Genomic DNA, 17205 nt, shown 5'->3' with positions numbered 1-17205 from the left:
AATTTGGGAGGGACAGGGCCTCCCTATGTAGTTTTGACTCTCTTGGAATTCACTATGTGGACCAGGCTGGACTTGAACTCACAGGATCTGCCTGCCTCTTCCTCCCTAGTGCTGGGATTAAAGGCCTGAACCTCCACGCCCAACTTTCTTTCACAATTTTTTAAAGTATTTTTTCTTTTCTTTTTGATTGTAGCCCAAGTTGGCCTGCAATTCTATGTGTTACAGGCTGGCTTTGAACTCGTGCAATGCTCCTTCCTCAGCCTCCCAAGTGCTGAGAGTACTGAGATTACAGTTGTGAGTTACCACAACCAGCTGAGCTGTATATTTTAAAATACATATTTATGCATTTATGATATGTTATAAAGATAGTAAGAAAAAAAACCCTAAAACTAATAGGCCTAGAGGGATGGCTGAGCCAGGAAGTCCTGGGGGATGGCTGAGCCAGGAAGTCCTGGGGGATGGCTGAGCCAGGAAGTCCTGGGGGGATGGCTCAACCAGGAAGTCCTTGCTATGCAAGTTTGAGGACCTGAGTTCAACCTCCAGGACCTAAGTCAACAGGCTAAGTGTGCTGCTTTGCTCTTGTAACCTGAGGGCTGGGGGAGCTGAGACAGGTGAAGCCCTGGGGCTCACTGACCAGCCAGCTTTAGCCTGATAACGTGGTGAGTTTCAGGCCCATGACAGACCTTGTCTCAAAAACAAAACAAAACAAAATAACATAGATGGTTCCCTAGGAGTGACATATAAGATGGTCCTCTGGCACCTGTGTTCACACAAGCACACCCACATCACACACACACACACACACACACACACACACACACACCATACACAAGCACACCACACACACACACAATCACACACATACATATACTACACACCATACGCAAGCACACCCACATCACACACACACACACACACACACACATACCATACACAAGCACACCACACACACACACACCATACACAAGCACACCACACACACACACACACACACACACACACACACACACACACACAAGCAAGATCGGGTAGATCTTGTAAAACTAGTGAGAATCTGCAAGGTCCTCAATAATTCCCATGCTCAGAAGGCATAGGTTAACTGTGACCTAAGTTTTTAAGGAAAAATATGTTGTACCTCTATGTTGACTATCCAGATCTAGACAACTGAGCTTAGAAAAGGATTTCTCAAACACAAAAACTCCATTTCTATGCGAGATTGACTCTCAAACAAAAAACTTCAAGTTAAATGTAAGAGAGCAGAGCTGCTGTTTGCTGTGACTAGGTGTTTTGTCTTTCCCGGTGTAGTGTGACAGTTTCCTCTGAAATTAGTACCTTTTCTCTTGGAGGGAGGCTCCTGAAGATGCAGGTGAAGAAGAGAAGCAAGAAACTCAAAACAGCTTCAGGGAGTTCCTGAAACTGACCAGATTCACTAGGTCCCTCTCTTCCCAACTGTATATAAACTGTAAGGACTGCTGAGAGTCACTCTCAGACAAGCTAAACTGCCTCAAAGAGGCAGAGACCAGGAGAACAGTCTGGAAGAAGACTCAGAAGAAGGGAGCCACCGGCAAGGGACACGCTTCTACCTGTCCAGCTGCCTGCAGGCTATGAAGTACGGCCTAGGTTTCCAGCTTGCCTGTTGGGCTTTGGGGATGCAGCTGTCTTTGAGTAATTTTTGTTCCTTTAAGTAGCCCCTCACCAATATCCATGTAAGTCACACAAATAAAACTCATTAGTCACCAAGTTGGGCTTTGATGGTATCCTTTCTTTGGTCAGTTATCAATTTTCTACATGGTGAGTAGACAGCCATGCACGTCTCCCTAGGAATAATGTCGGACAATGGATCTGAATGGCCAGCTGCCTGTTTTATTAGCTAGCAGTGGTCAGAGATATAAAGTGGGCAGGTTAAGTCAGAAGAAACTGGTATAGGTGTTCACCGCACTGCCTCCATACCTGCTAAGAAGGCTCTGAATGTCCAGAAATGGTTGCTGGGCTCTCTGTGTAGACTAAGGTGGTCTGGCACTGAGAACCTGACAAGGCACCAAGTCTGACACCGGCAAGGAACTGATCTAGCTGTACATTTGAGGCCCATGTCCAGAGAACTCCGAGTGGGAATCAGTCTCCCAGGGGACCTGCCTTTCCCATGGTTTTGGGGAGCACTATGGGTATAACAGCTGTAATACACATCTGCTGTAGGCACGCACCTTATTTCAGCCACGCCACCCTGCTGCAACCCACCTGATCTTCTTCAGAGGCTGCAGAGGTGTTTATATTTCACCCTAGGTTTGGATCATGGCTGATGTCTCTGAGAGCAACACTGTCCACCTTTGCTCAGAGATCATGAGGAAATGCATTAGAGAAGCCGCAGTGGAGATGAAGTGAGGCTCAGGCGAGGTAGAAGCCGAATGCACTGCGGCCACAGGGTCACACGGACTGCGGCCGCAGGGGACGCACGGACTGTGGCCGGGAAGCATTCACTTCCATTACAGCGCTGCCCGGACACACGTCACACCAGGAAGAGCAACACTGTGTCAACAGTCCAGACTTCCAGCCGGTTTACGAGGTGTGTCTTTACTTTGGGAGTGGTTTTCTAGTTCTACCGAGAACTCTGTAGAAATACCACTGATTTATCCTCATGATCACAAACTTGCCTGCAACACTTTCCTAACAATGTTGGGGATGCGGGCTCTTTAATTCCATAACTTTTTCAGTTTGTGAAAGCTGGTTACAAAGAGGAAGACATTCTGATCTGGAAAACTCTTGATCATGATAAAATTATATGATTTAAGGAAGGAATAAAAAAATGAGGAATTTTGACTTTATGTTTCAGAGAAAATAAGAATACATTATCCTTACTGGTAAATGATGGCTGTGCAAAAACAAACTTATAAATTCCAGTGAGAAGCAATTTTTAAAGGTCTATTTAAAAACAATATATTACTCCTCTGTACATACATATTTACTCCTGGGAGTTACAGTGCACAGGAAAGACAAACTATGACTCTATCCACTTAAGTGTTAAAGTAATTGATATCTGATCCAGAAAACTTTTCTATTAAACATGCCTAAGCACAGATCCATTACTGAATATTTATTTATTTAGCAAATAAATCTTGATATTTTCATCAAGAGGAGACAGGGTATGCTTATTGTATTACTTTATTATTATTAAAATACAGCCATGCAAGAATAAGAACTGCATGGAATTGCATTATTTCATTGGAATATATGAATAAAAATCACAAGCAAAATCTTTATAAATGAAAGCATAATAATTCCAGGGCTGGTGAATTATTATTTGTTTTATATACCCCGACTACACCACATGAATCAAACTGGATGTTTTCTTAAATAAGAAAAATGGATAGCTATGCTATAAAAAAATCAGTAATTTTTCCTCCATAAAACACAGTACAATGAAGCTCTATTATAATACGGCTTGAAGATTTTGGTGGGTCCAATCTGAAAATGGATGTACTCTGACTTCTGGTGCATGCTGGAGCCTGGGCATCCTACAAAGCTGAAATTTGACTCTCTCCTCATCAATCTGATAGAAATGATCTCTTCCACAGAAGGTCAGTGAGTTTTCTCATGATAAATCAGTGCCAGGCTAATTTCTCATTTAACTGGTTTATTTGGAAAAAATTAAAACCTAGACTTAAATTCCAAAGTTATTTTAGATTGAATTACTCTTCTACCTTCCTCCTATGCCTCTAATTGTAATGTAGAAATATCTACAGAGAAGATGGGTTGGAGAAAACGCGTTGGTGGCTGGGGGACTTTCCTGCTCAAGGTCACCTCTGCCGACTACAGCTGGGTTTGCTGCATCGCCGTGACCAGGGAGTGAGGCCCTCTGTCCCAGGGAGGCTCCGTGAAGGTGACCCAGAGCTGGGCAGAGTTTCTGAGGTGGAGGTCTGTCTGCCAGCCTCCACTGGCTGGATCCAGAGTACTGGTCTCCAAGTTTTAATGATTAGCAACAGCTTCTCCAGCAAAGCTGTGCTAGATACCCCTTCTGGCGACTCGCAAGGTTCCCGGCACACCACCTCATCTATTGCGTTTCCTCAGACCATTTCTCTAATTCCATATTGTGCAAGCATGAGGACCTGTGTTCCCTCCCATGTAAAAAGCCATGTGTGGTAATAATCACCTGTAATTCCGGCGCTGGAGAGGAAGAGGCAGGAAGATCTGTGGGGCACACTGACCATCCACCTTAGCCTGTTTGGTGACACTCTCAGAACAAGGTGGATGGCTGCTGAGGAACAACACCTAAGGTTGACTTCTTCTCTACACACACACACAAATGTGCACATACTTGCACACTTCTGTGTGCAAAAATGAGCATACTGTCACATAGACCTGATGGTGGGTGTGCACACACATACTCACATATACCCAAAATGTAGGTGGTAAGTAAAGAGAAGAACGTGTGAAAATGTTGAGTGTTTCTGAAGATGGCATTGGTCGCACATGGAAGGGTGTTTTTCAGTCATTAGAATGGGGCGAGTGAGGACTTGAGCACAGTGGTAGAGTGTGCTGATTCAGCTTTCATTTTCACTTATCAGCACATGACTGTGCCGTCACAGTTGCTGCACAAATGTCTGTTGAAATAAGTGGACAATCGAATTTCCAATAGGGTAGAAGCGTCTTATAGCTACAGCTGGGCATGGTGGCAATTGTCTCAGCAGTTCAAATGACAAAGGCAGGAGGATTGCTGCAAGTGTGAGGCCAGCTATAGGACTTCCAGGGATAGACAGTGATACCTGTCTCAAATTAAAAAAAAATCTACAAAATAGATGAAAGTCAAATGCTTATTTTGGGGACATGGCAAGAAAACACAGTGATTCCTTGGTGTGACTCCTTCTAGCTGGCTACACGTGATCCTGGTGCTCTTTGTAAGTATTGTTCTGCACCTCCTGGGGAGAGGTGTTGAAGAAAACCTGACCTTTGTTCTTTCCATGCTCTGTACCCACACTCACCTTGAAGGGGTAAAGAAGTCACGCCTCAAAACTGCATTACCTCTAGTAACAGGCTACTAATAATTGTTTCACCCTCACCCCAGCTAACAAGTTTTGGGGAAAACCCCTGCTTTTTTGCCCCAGAGGCAAATGATGTCACCAGCCACTCATTTTGTTTGCTCAAAGCACAGACTCCACAGAGGCAAAGAGCTTTAGTAGCCCCAGAGAAATTTAAGTTCTAAACTGCCTCCTCCCTACCTCACACCCCCTTGAGATGCTTTATCTTCCTACTTTAGGTTCTCACATCACACTGTCATATGCTAGCAATTAGTAACTCAAAAATAGTAGAAACAATCATTAGTGATGTGTAATTATCTTCTCTTCGAAAGTGTAAGATCTTTAGCCTGAATTGTCTTGCCAACAGATCATAATTCATCTTGATAACAGGTTTGATGGAGTTACAGGAGATGTGAGTTTGGCTCATTAATGTTATTATTGTTTTTAAACTCTCAGTGGCAACAATGCTTCCTAAGTATTAATTAAATTCATCGTCATGACTTCTCTGGGAAGTAGGTTAACTATAACAAAACTTATTCCACCAGAAGAGAAATTGGCAAATTGGCAACTTGATGAATCAATTCCTCTGCTTTCTAGGTTTTTTTTTTTTTTTTTTGAGACAGGCTTTCTCTGTGTAGTTTTGGTGCCTGTCCTGGAACTCACTATGTAGACCAGGCTGGCCTCGAACTCACAGAGATCTACCTGGCTGTGTCTCCCGAGTGCTGGGATTAGGGGCATGGGCCACCACCACCCGGCAGTTTTCTAGGTATTGCAATGGAAATAGCTGAACTGGATTCAGTTTTCCATGGTGATAAGTAGGTATGACTTTTATGTGCTACCATTGACTCTTCTTAAAAAACAGAAAATCTTTGAATTATAATGAAATAATTCAAAAAAGTTATAGCAAACAACCAAGTCTAAGTTCTGAGAAATATTAACTGATTTTTAAAAATGTACTTTTTCTTTTGTGTTTTAATCTTTCTTTAAAAGTTGAATTTTGAGCATGTGTGTGTATGTGTGTATGTGTAGACAGCAGAAGAGAATCATGGATGGGAGTCTTCTACCACCTAGCTTGAGGCAGAGTCTCTCTTGTGTCTGGCTAGCTGGCTTGGAAGCTCCCCGGGGGGAGGGGGAGTTTCTTGTCACCTCTGTGTGTCATCAGAGCCCTGCTAGAATTTTAGACACTTGCTGCCATGCCCTGCTTTTCCATGGGTTGTCCGGCTGGTGCGCTGACTGCTTTTTCTTGCAGAGCCATTTCCTTGGGCCCTTTGTCGAATGCTTAAGAGAGTGTTCGAACTCAGTACACCAGTATCAACCCGCACTATAGCCTGAATTCCACATTCACTTCTTTTTTCTTCTCAAATTCCCCCTGGTCTTTAGGGATTTATGATTCAGCTGTCAATAGTTGGCTTTATTATCTTTCCTCTGGAGTACCTAGGGCATTATGGATAAAAATCAGCAGTCTAGAAGTCTGTAGCTCAAGGGCCAGGACTAGGTCCACATCTGAGGCCTGCTGTCATCAGTCTGGCAAGGGACCTTCAGAGGGCTACTTGTCTTTCCTTGTTATTGTTTGTTTCTAATGTAGATCATCTTTCCTCATCAATTATGAGAACAAGAGGACAAATGCGGAGTACCTGATACTCTAAACGTGATCAATAATAGACTTGTTATTAACCTCATAAATCAAAGCCTCAGCCCCAGGGAAAGGAAAGAGAAAAGATTATTTCTTAATTTGATACTGGGACACCAGGTGCATGCCTTTGGAAGCCTTGCTTTATCTTGTAGTCATTGTTGAGCATATTTTTGTTTGGTGTGTGTGTATAAAACTCCTCTTAATCCAAAACAACCCTTGGTACATAGTGATTAGGAAAAATACTTTGGAGTGAGTGAACAAAAGCAAGAGACTTTAGGAATGAAGAAAAGGGAAGACTGTGATCCCAATGTTGTGTCCTCTGCCATACTGCTGGGATTTGGATGTGAGACATCCTCCACAGGAGTATGTGTTTGAACACATGGTCTCCATCTGGTGGTGCTGTTTTTGGAGGCTGTGAAACTTTTAGGAGGTGAAGCTTAGCTGGAGAAGTGAGAAACTGGGAGGAGAGGAGGGCTTTGAGGTTTATTACACACCCCTCACATCTGGCCCTAGTTCTTCCTTCTAAGTTGGACTTTATCTCTCGAACCATGAGCCAAAATAAACCTTTCCCTCCCTTAAGAAAAGTAATTCAAGCAGGTACCCTTGGTTATCTGGAAAAAGAAAGAGAGGCCAAGGAGTAAGGTGGGTAGTGGATAGGAAACCCAAGCAGCATGCCTTGGATAAAAAAAAAAAATCCATCTTCAGGAAAATACTAATTGTTCGGAGTATGGAAAGAGACTGAGGGAAAGGTAGCTTTTTGTCATAGGTCTTTACTTCATTTTTTTCTTTTAAAACCTTGAAAGTGTCTACATTTATTCTTTAAAACGTCTAAAATTGTGACCACACAAGGCATATTGTATTGAAACCAAAGCTAGCACTACTTACAGTCTTAGAAATAGGTTCACATTTGAATTCCTTAGATTAAAGCTTCCACCTGTGAGTAGAAGCAACAAACAAGGCCCAAAGGGCACTGTGATGGTTGCCATGGCAGGCAGCATCAGCCACCTGCATGAGATGACGGACTTACCTGTGTAGATACAGTCCACGTATGCAGGGTGAGTTCTGATGAACACCTCTCTCACTTTTTCGATTTTATCAGCCCTTATTTTTGTTGCAAAGGGTGTGTACATAACTGAGAAAGCCTCGGCTCTGGTGATGGCTTCTTCAATCATGGCCTGAGAGGAAGCAAGCGACCCACTTAGCAGAAATAATAGGGTAAGACTTTTTGAGAATGTAAAAAATATAATTACCTTTATGGATGATTTAAAAATCTATATGCTGTACAGCAAAGATAACATACTTTGGTCTTAAATATTCATTAGAACAAAATTTAATTAGTTTTGAAAATACTATTTCACGTTGAGAAATCCAATTAACTGAAGAAAGTTTGTAAACAGCCACCTGTACTCTGAGCCTGTCTTAAGATAAAAATAAAAAATCTGTCTTTCAAGGTGTCGTTTTCTCTACTTGATTTAGATAGTCAACCTGCTGATGAATACAAGTTGGTGATATATATATATATATATATATATATATATATATATATATATATATGTATTTAAAATGCTCTGTCTTTCAAGGTGTCGTTTTCTCTACTTGATTTAGATAGTCAACCTGCTGATGAATACAAGTTGGTGATATATATATATATATATATATATATATATATATATATATATGTATTTAAAATGCTCTGTCTTTCAAGGTGTCGTTTTCTCTACTTGATTTAGATAGTCAACCTACTGATGAATAGAAGTTGGTGAGATAGATATATATATATGTATGTATTTAAAATGCTCTGAGCCACCTATACTGAATTATTTGTAAAAGAAGGACACATGCTTTTCTTCTTCCACTACTGGGGAAAGTCTTTAGCAATAAGAATCTTTCTCAGCTTTCCCCCTTAAAGCATCCTTACCTCCGGATCACAGGTGACAGAAGACAAATTCAGCTGTGCAAAATGTTTCTTTAAATTACATTTGTTCACATACCGTTCTTGCTAGGGCCTGGCCCTCACTCAGAGCTTCCCGTTTAAATAGGCCACAACCACACTTGTAACAGATTAAAAAAAGAACCATCTCAAATTTTAAAGGGCGTTTATTCTTTTCCTACTACTTTTTCTTCTGAAGGAGTCTTGAAGATTGAATAAAAAGTATGTCTAGAGCTACCTCATTTTTTCTGAAAATAGCATAAAAGCATATTTTATTAAAAGTCCATATATATTTATAAGAATAAGAAGTTCCCCTGGCAAGACTATCTATAACCAATAAGAAAGTCAACAGATTGGAGTTATGTAACAGTGGGGGAAAACCCAACAAAAAATTATATCATTATCAACATCATGTTTTGAGAGCATTAACAAGGTAAAAAGCAAGAAGCTGATTTTTTTTTTCATTTTGCAGTGTTACATGGGACTTTTAAAAATATATTTAACAAAATCTCTTGATTGAACTTTTGGGAAAGTCACATCATGCACTCCAATTCCACTCACTTTCCAGTCTCTCCATATCCTCTCTTCCCCCTGCATTAGCATCCTAAATGAAAATTAAGAAAAAAATCAAACCAAACCGAACCAAACCAAAATACACACACACACACACACACACACACACACACACACACACGCAGAGAGAGAGAGAGAGAGAGAGAGAGAGAGAGAGAGAGAGAGAGAGAGAGAGAGAGAGAGAGAAAACAACAAGAAAACACTTTCTTCTCTCCTTCGTCTTCCCTGCCTCTCCAATATCTCTTCATTTTTACTGGTGTCCTTGGGAGCCACGGTGTGTCACATAGTATATACCCTTTTGTCCAATCAGCTTTACTTGCAAATGTTCATTGGAATGAGTCATTGGTCTGGTTCAAGGCCTCTGGTTTCTGGTCCACTATCATCCCTGGATCCTCACAGAAAAACCTCTGGGATATCCCACAGCCACCCTGAGTCATAGAGATCCTGTGGTTATCCACAGGACCAATCCCTTCACGAGTCCCAGCAGGCCCTAGATGGGGTAGATGTTAGGGTGGCCTAACTTAGGCCCAGGATGGACCTGGGTGGTAGCTGAGCTGCTCAGTCCAGGCCACCAGGGCTGCCTCTCTCAGGCGAGAGGCAGAGTCAGCTCCTCTACACCTACATGTGCCATTCTCATACAAGTATATGCTACACTGTGAATATCCCACCCCCACACATGCCCTCACTGTGTGGCCTACTTTGCACTCCTCATCTCTTGTGAATCCTTTTATTCTTCTTTCATGACATCAACAGTTTACATGATTTTATGTTTCTTGACATCTAGGACCCCAAAACAAGAGAAAATGTGACATTTGTCTTTCTGAGGCTGATTCAACTCAACACGATCATCTCCAGTCACATGCATTTTCCTGCAAAAATCCATTGTGCAAAAAGTAGCACATTTTCTTTATCCAGTCTTCTGTTGTTGGGCAGAGCTTGTTTCTGTCCCCTACCTAGTGTGAATAGTGCTGCTGTAAACATCGATTTGCAGTGTCTCTGTGAACACTGGGAAATGGCGCAGCTGGTTCACACGGTACTTCCATTTTTAGTGTGTTTTGAGTGACCTCCATACTGACTTTCATAATGTCTGGGCAATTTTACATTCCCACCAGCCATGCGTACTCCTCTTTGTCCACATCCTTGCCAGCATTGGTTGTTATTTCTTTTCTTGATGGCCGCCATTCTGACTTGGGTGAGATGGAGTCTCAATGGAAATTTATCTGACGGTTAGTGAAGTTGAACATGTTTTCATGTTTAATTGGCTGTTTGTATTTCATCTTTCGAGGATTATCTGTTCATTTCAGTAGTCTGTTTATTGATTGGGCTGTTTGATTTCTCGTTACGTAGCCTGAGTTCTTTGTATATTTTAAATACCAGTCTTGTCAGCTGTATAGATGGTGAGGATTTTCTACCATTCCATAGAAATTCCATCTTGTCTCTTCACTTGCTTGCTTCACAATGTGCTGTGAGAAGGTTTTTAATCTCATGAAGTCCCACTTGTCAGTTTTTGGCATTGTCGAGTGACTGGAGTCCTAGTCAGGAAATGCTTGCATATGCTGATACCTTAAAGTCTTTCCCCTAATTTCCCCTTGAACGATGTCGGAGTTGCAGGTCTTTTTAAAGGCCTCTGATCTATCTGTAGTTGCTTTTCATCCAGGGTTAGAGATAGGGATCTAGCTTCATTTTTCTACATGTGAATGTCCAGTTTTCCCAGCACCATTTGCTAAAAAGGCTGCTTTTTTGTTAATATATGTTTTTGGCATCTTTGTAAAAACTCAGGTGGCTGTAGCTACGTGAGATTATTTCTGGATCCCCCATACTGGTCTGTTCTTATACCAATACCATGCTGTTTTTTATGACCGTGGCTCTATAGTATAATTTGAAATTGGTATGGTTCTCTTTATGATCAGGATTGCTTTGGCTATGTGGGATATTTTGTGTGTCCACATGGAGTTTAAGATTGCTCATTTCTATTTCTGTGAAGAATAATGTTGTGATTATATGGTGATTCCATTGAATCTGTGGGCTGGCTTTGCAGAATAGCCATCTTCACAATATTAACTCTTCAAGCCCACGAGCTTCCATTATGCTGATTTTAAATTAAGTACCCTAATCAAACTTAGTCATTGCTTGTTCCATTCCTCAGTGACTTCACATGGCCTCTATGATCATCTATACTATCTACAAAGAAAGAGCGATGCTTCTTATGATGCAGAATGTTCTCTTTTCTCTTAGATTGTCATAACATTGCTTTTCCAAGTGCAGGGCACCGAAAGGGGTTGTAGAATGGAGCTGTTAGATGTTATTCAGATGGAGTTGCCCTTGACTGTGGTAGGATCTAGGTGCTCTGTCCTGGACCATGATTTGGAAGCCTAATCATGGCAACAAAGGCAACAAGTCTGGAATTCAGAGATGCAGATGAATAAAGACTCTTGGTCTTCAGTAAGAGAAACAGTTCCTTCAATGTTGTTCTCTTATATGCTCAGAGCTGGAACCAGTCCTGGGAGGGCTGTTATGGACCAAGTCGATGTGAAGCCACCTGAAGATGTATGTGGAATGACGTGGAGGAGAGGAAGGATGCTTCAGACCTTGGGTTTAAGGACAGAACTTGGCTTTACTGTTTATTTAAGCTGTTGGCTCCTGTATTTTTTTTTTTATTGCTAAGAAATTTTCTATTCATTTTACATATCAGCCACAGATTCCCCTGTCCTCCCTCCTCCAGGCCCCCAGCCTTCCCCCCAACCCACTCCCCATTCCCACCTCCTCCAAAGCAAGGCCTCCCATGGGGAGTCAGCAGAGCTTGGCACATTCAGTTGAGGCAGGTCCAAGCCCCTCCCCATGTGCTAATGCTGTTTAAGTGTTATAATGCTGTATAAGCCCATCATAGGCACTGGGCTCCAAAAAGCCTGCTCATGCACCAGGGACAGATCCTAATCCCACTGCCAGGGGCCCCTTAAACAGTTCAAGCTAAACAGCTCTCTCGCCTATGCAGAGGGCCTAGTTCAGTACCATGGGGGCTCCACAGCTACTGGTCCACAGTTCATGAGTTCCCACTAGTTTGGTTTGGTTGTCTCTGTACATTTCCCCATGGCTCCTGTATTAATCAGCCAGGGCTAGCATTAGAGAGGACCACAGGGCAACTGGCCAGAACAACAAGAATTCGTTCTCCCAGCTGGGGAGGCAGGAGGCCCCAAGACTGAGGTATCAGCAGTGCTAGCTTCCTCTGAGGCCTCCCTCTTTCTCTTGGACATGGCCTTTTCCTCCCTGTGTCTTCAAAAATTGTCTTTCTTTTCTTTTCTTTTCTTTTCTTTTCTTTTCTTTCTTTTTATGAGTCCGTGTGTGTGTGTGTGTGTGTGTGTGTGTGTGTGTGTGTGTATGATGTTGGGATCGTATCCAGTGCCTCCTGAATGTCAGGCATGTGCCTGATGCCTGTGCTACATTCCCAGCTATCTTTTCTGTTCTTAATCTCCTTTTTATGATTCCACTCACATTGGACTGGTCCACCACAGATCTCATTTTAACCTAGCCCTCCGTACAAAGAGTCCATCTCCAAATATAGTCTTATTCTTAGACACTGTGCATTAGCACTTTACTTAAATATATTTGAGGGGAGGACAAAGATCTGTCTATCAGTTTCTGACACCTAGGAGGCTTCCCATTGGTCTTTCTGATTAGCCTGAAAGTGGGCATTTTGTCTTAAATTCTGGCTGAAAAAATTAGTGAAGGTATTTAATCTTCCAGCTTGCTTCTAGAAAGACATTAGCAAGATCACAGTCAGGACAGGATGGGAGGAAACACTCTCTAGCCCCTTTCTTTTCCAATTGCTGGCAGTTTAAGTGACTGCTGGCAGGGTAGCTTGGCAAAACCATCTCACAGCAGGGATGGAAAGGCACATGCCCAAGAACACTCACCAGCTTTTCTGCAAGTGGCAGAAGTATGGTTTTCATGTGGCGGCTTGATCTGCTCATTGGCAGATCTGTGTCCTTGGCACCCTGATTCAGGCTGTGCATTCAGGCCTTCTTGTGTGTATTTGCAGGAGAGCAGACTCCTTTCCACTGGGAATCAACCCAGATCATTCTTTTGTCTACATGCTCTCCATCCTAGTGATGCCTAAGGGAGTGGGTGAGCGAGCAGCCTGCTTACACAATTCATGAATAAGAAAGAAATGAGTTTTGCAGCTGGGCATGGGGTACATGTTTGTGATCCCACCACTCAGGAGGTAGATGCAGGAGGACAAGTTGAAGGCCAGTCTTGGCTACATGAGAGAGATCTTTTCTTACAACAAGACAAAACAAAACAATGAAGGAAAGAAAAACATTCCGGAAGGATTAATGTTTGAAGAAAATTATTATAACCCTAGGGGAAAATGATTATTACTATAAAGTACAAATAAGAATATGAGTTGTCTTTGCATTGGATCCTGAAATATCCTTGCTGTGTTTCGTTTTTTCTAGGACTAGACAATCTTTTAGACTTTGAACCTGCCTCATACTGCTCTGGCAAAGGAATAGAGCAACATTTCATATACTACTCAGTGTAATTACATTATTTGGTAACTGGTTAATGGAACGATCTAGGAAAAATTCAGCCTACATACTTTATTAAAAATGAAAATTTTATTTTCTGGTACCACAGAGGCTAGACCACAGGAAAGAGGCTTTTAGACTGCACCCAGATCGAATCACTTGAGTTCTGCATCCTAAGTGTGCCTTGTTTTCCACAATAGGGCCCTCACTCTAACCTCAGAGAGGCAACCAAGACTACATAGTAGTCTCTATTGTTTTGGGAGTCACTTGGATACATGACCAAACATTTAAAAGAAAATTTCTTTGCCTGATACTGAGTTTTTTTTTTAGTCCATGGTTCTTGTGGGGGAGCACTATATATATATAATTGTATAGGATCTTAGATAAATATAAACTAATATGATTCCTTGAGGCTTTATTAAACAACCAGGCTGTCATTTGCTCCTCATCTCTTTTTCTCAGTCTATATTGATCAAGCTGCAGGAAGAGGGAAGCAATTAAATGGTCATACTCAGCTGCAGTATTTACAAACCGTGACAATGACCAGCATGGCAAGGTCTCAGTAAAGGTGCAGTAAGTGGCACTCACATGTCGGAGGTAACCAACAGATGTCTAGTGGGACTGGAAACCCACTCAGCAGGAGGGAAGTCATGGCTGCAACTGTATGTATTGAAAAGACTGTCCTTTCTTCACTGTGGTTTCTTAGCACCTTTATCAGCAATGAGCTGGTTGTAGACACGCAGGTTGATTTTCACCTCTCTCTTCTGTTCCTTGGTCACTCTGTCTGCTTTTATGCCAACACAGTGCTCTTCTAACAGCCACAGCCCGACGTTCCATTTTGAAGTCAGGTGGTATGATGCCTCCTAGTTGCATGCAGATGGCTGAATGCAAATTTTCAGATTTCTAGTATTTTGATGGGGATTTCAGGGGCTCTGTAATTTTTGGTATTGTGGACATTTTCAGCAATATTGATTCTTTCAGGACATCCACACAAGATATGCTTCTTTTCTTGTGATTCCTCTATTGCTTTCATCCACATTTTAGACTTCATTGTAGAGGTATTTCATCTCTTTGGTTAAACTTGTTCTTAGGAATTTTGCTTTAGCATCTGTATCTGTTGTAAATGGTATGGCTCTCTTCATTTTCAGTTTGGACAGTCTGCTACTGGAGTATAGTGATGCTACTAATTTTGTACATTCTTTTTTAACTTGATGATTTGCTTTATTAGCTCTAATTGATTTCTGGCTGAGTGTTTGCGTCATTGGCAAACAGTGATATTTATTGAAGTTAACACATAAGCTTTGTTTTTAGTCATCAAATGCTTAAAATATTCTTCATACCTATTTATTTAGTGTATGACAGAGACACACACAGAGAAACAAGACACAGACAGAGACAGGTGTCAGGCTTTAGTTCTTTTCACCATGTAGATTCTGGGGACTGAACTCAAGTCTTCAGACCCTGCAGCAGAAGCCATCCTGCTAGCACTCCTAATTAATTAAAAATTAGTGTAGCTATTTATTATGAACTTTTCACAAATGTGTGTAATAGTGCTTTGCTCATTTTCACCCTCTATTGCCTTGCTTCCCCCTGCTGGCCTCTCTCTATCATCACTGAATAACTCCACTCTGCTTTGCTCTCCCTCCCCACCCCATCGCTCTGACAATATGTTGTTACAGCTAGATTCCACAGACGAAAGAAAAGATGGTGTTTCCTCCTCTCCCGTTACCCTTCCTATTCTCATCTACCTCCTGTTAGACCCCTTCCTCCTCCCACAGATTTCCCTGTTCTACTTTCAAGTCACAAATATGTTTAAGTCTACGTTACACATATGAGGAAAACATGCAATGTTTGTCTTTCTGAGTCTGGCTTATTTAGTTTAACAGGAAGATCTCCAGTTCTGTCTAGTTTCCTGAAAATGAAGTAATTTCATTTTCCTTACAGCTGAATGAAAATGCATTGTATATATACACCACATTTAAAAATTCATTTATCTGCTGACTGGCATTTAAGATAAGTTTTGTGTTAGTATCCCTGTGTTGTGTTAATCTAAATTCCTTCTGATATAGTCTCAGGAGCAGTGTAGCTAGATCATGTGACAGGATAATTCTGCTTTGCTTTTCTTGAGGAACTACTGTACTGATTTCCATGTGACTGCCCTGATTTACTTTTCCACTGGTTAGTGTGTCTTCATTCTGTTGACTGGCTGTGTCATATTCATTGATTTGTATATGTTGAGCCATCCTTGCATCTCTGGAATGAATCTCACTTTGATAATGGTGATTTTTAACATGTTGCTGTGTTTAATTTTCTAGTATTTTTGTTGAAAATCTGTGTCATCAAGGACACTGACCTATAGTCATTTTTATTTGGTTTTAGTATTAGAACAATACTAGCTTTATATATTGTGTTTGGAAGAATTTCTCTTTCTTCAATATTTTTGTAATAATCTAAGAAGAATTGATACTGGTCATTCTTTAGTAGAATTCATCAATGAAGCCTTCCTCCTCCTCCTCCTTCTTCACTAAATGAGAGACTTTTTATTATTTATTTGTTTTCAATAGTTCTTGTTGGTCCAATTGGACTCTGTTTTCTCTGGTTGGGTACTGCATTTGCACAGGAATTGGTCATTTCTGTGTGATTATCAATTTTGCTAATGGTTATTCTAATGTAGGTTTCATTTTGTCTTTTATAAGACTCTAAGACACGTAAACCAGTTTAAAAACTAGAATATTTTAAGAGAGAACATTCAGTGTTTTTGTTTCTGAGTCTGGGCTACCTCATTCAATAGAATTCTTTTTCTAGTTCCATTCATTACTCACAAATTCCATAATTTCATATAATTTTCTTTATAGCTGTATAAAATTTCATTGTGTATAGATACTACACTTTTATTACCCATTCATCAGTTGATGGATATTTAGGTTGGTTCACTTTCCTAGATATTGTCAAAAGAGTGGCAATGAATATGGATAAGCAAGCACTTCTGTGGATATAGAATCCTTTGGGTATATATCCAGGAATAGCACAGCTGGGTCATATGGTAGTTCTGTATTTAGCTTTTTAAGGACCCTTCACACTGGTTTCCATAGTGTGTGGACAAGGAGAAGCCAGGAAATTAGAAAGGAGCCATTGTCGGTGTGTGTGTGTGTGTGTGTGTGTGTGTGTGTGTGTGTGTGTGTGTAGACCTTAAGGGAGAGATACAGAGCACAGGTAGTATGGAGGGGGATGGAAACAATGCAGGGCAAGTTTGGCAGAGGATGGGATGTGGGCAGTGATAACCAACACTAAGGATGCTGAAAAAGTCACATGGACTCTATTATATTAGAAGCTTTTACACACACACACACACACACACACACACACACACACACACACACACACAGAGGTTTGTAGTTACATGCCCAGGTGAGAGGGATAATGCTTCTCTTACAAGCTGTAAGTTATCAAAGAAAATCCCTATGCCAAGTGAAGGTTATTTCCCTTCAAGTTATTAGTCAGAGGGTACCAGAGACTCCAAAAGAACATAGGCTC

The 17205-nt window shown here is 41.3% G+C and overlaps 1 protein-coding gene across 1 annotated transcript in view; it reads right to left on the bottom strand.

The window, feature by feature from the left end:
* Spata16 (spermatogenesis associated 16) overlaps positions 1 to 17205 on the bottom strand; it is a 216507-nt gene that overhangs the window by 69838 nt on the left and 129464 nt on the right. The window contains exon 5 of the mRNA XM_059265083.1: positions 7670 to 7817. Within this exon, the coding sequence (XP_059121066.1) occupies positions 7670 to 7817 (148 nt within the window). The remainder of the gene's footprint in view (positions 1 to 7669; positions 7818 to 17205) is intronic.

Source organism: Peromyscus eremicus, chromosome 6 (genome assembly GCF_949786415.1).
Source record: "Peromyscus eremicus chromosome 6, PerEre_H2_v1, whole genome shotgun sequence".
In the NCBI taxonomy this organism is placed as follows: domain Eukaryota; kingdom Metazoa; phylum Chordata; class Mammalia; order Rodentia; family Cricetidae; genus Peromyscus; species Peromyscus eremicus.
Note: the sequence above shows the minus strand (reverse complement) of the source record. Positions and strands in the feature narration are given on the sequence as shown.